The following is a 1,617-nucleotide window of genomic DNA, read 5'->3' as shown; positions in this document are numbered from 1 at the left end:
GGATTATAATAGCAGTCTATGTAGCTCTTTTATTTCTGATCCTCCGTTTTCACCAAAGTTTAAAACTAAATATCACCGACGTTCCACGTTCTTCATCATTTACTAGCAAAACCAAGTTTTTCCCTCGTGCTTCGAATTCCGCCTCCAATAAGCTCACACACATGGGTTATTTTTTATTTTTTGATCAACACACACATATTATTGAAGTAAGTTTATTTCTGCGAGATTACATTATGAAATCTTATCCATAAACATAAAAGAAAATAACAGGAAAAAAGAAACGAAAAAAAAAAGAAATCAAAATATATAAAAACTAGCCAAGAAAAATTCAAGACGGCTAATCTTATAATAGAAAAAACATTCTTATTATATTGGTAAACTAGACCGTTAACTTAATTATGATATAGCCTATATAGAGCTAGCTAGGTTTAGATCTGTCCTGGCGGGTAAGCAGTACCCGTGGATCGGGTAGGGTAGGTGGAGTGACCAGGAAGATGGTGGCCATGAACCTGAGCGTCAGCCGCATGCTCAGCCTTGGATTCGTGGAGGTCAGCCTTGGCCTGTGCCACCTTAGACTTCTCTCGCTCTTCGGCCAACTTCTTCTCTTTTTTGGTCCTCGCCATCGTCTTCTCCGCATGACCTTGAGCCTTCGCGCCTCCGATGTTGAGCTTCTCCTTGGCCGTACTGGCCATGTCGCTGATCTTTTCCTTCGCTGACTGCATCTTCTTTCTTCTTCCTCTTCTTCTTATCACACTAAAAACGTATTTTCCTTTAGCTTGCTTTATATTCTCCGATCTAATTTAACGACTATTGACTTATCGCCACGTGTAATGCTGATATACGTGTCACAAATTATGCATATGTACGTCATACGTGGCTACGCACGAACGTAGGCACATGCAGATAGTCATCAATAGTTCTTGATTTTGCATTATCCTTTTCTCTTTTAGTTTTTCCCTGGTAAAATTATTTTACGTAATTTTTGTAACAGTTAAGTTCGCTATTTTAAACAAACAAGCTGAAAAAGTTATAACTTTTGATAAAAATGTTGATGTTCTTAATTCATGCAATTTCTTGCCAGCTTTAGTTTTGAAAGGTCGAAACTTTTGGTTATCTGTTACAATGGGTTCTTAAAGGTTGAATCTTTTTAGCTGCCTTTCAAAGGTGAAATTTTCGTTAAACAGTCTTCATTTGTCTCCAAAACTCACTGATTTTGCTCTCTTTAAACAAACATTCTAGAACATGGTTTTGTTGCTTCTCTCAACATCTTGGTGTGTTTGTAATTTGTGTGTGGTTGGGATGTGTAGAAGGTTCATTGTAACTGAAGAAATATTCTAGTTGGGTTATGTTCTTCTTGGTTCTTATATTGTTCTCTCTACCTCTTATTTGCATAACCGAAGAGAGCACTTCCTCACGACTTTGTCACGACTTCCTCACGACTTTGTCACAAGCTCACCCTTAGTAAAATGAAGATTATAGCGCAATGGGGAAGTTCTTGGGAAGTAGAAATCTGCAGAACCCCCAGATTTTATTTCATGGAGAAGTCTGGATGGGAGAGGTTTGTGAGAGACAGTGCCTTGGGAGACCGTGAGTTTCTTACCTTCAATAACAAAGGAG

At 38.3% G+C, this 1,617-nt stretch overlaps 1 protein-coding gene across 1 annotated transcript; it reads right to left on the bottom strand.

Annotated features, from left to right (window-relative positions):
• On the bottom strand, nt 197-764 carry LOC104786024. The gene has a single exon (XM_010511331.1). The coding sequence runs from the start codon at nt 720-722 to the stop codon at nt 429-431; it is 294 nt and encodes a 97-aa protein (XP_010509633.1). The 5' UTR covers nt 723-764; the 3' UTR covers nt 197-428.

This window comes from Camelina sativa, chromosome 5 (assembly GCF_000633955.1).
Source record: "Camelina sativa cultivar DH55 chromosome 5, Cs, whole genome shotgun sequence".
NCBI classification, from domain to species: domain Eukaryota; kingdom Viridiplantae; phylum Streptophyta; class Magnoliopsida; order Brassicales; family Brassicaceae; genus Camelina; species Camelina sativa.
This window is presented reverse-complemented; position numbering and strand designations above follow the sequence as displayed.

What these genes read in the sequence shown, in the direction of transcription:
- LOC104786024 (XM_010511331.1), bottom strand. Translation starts at nt 722, where the DNA reads ATGCAGTCAGCGAAGGAAAAGATCAGCGACATGGCCAGTACGGCCAAG.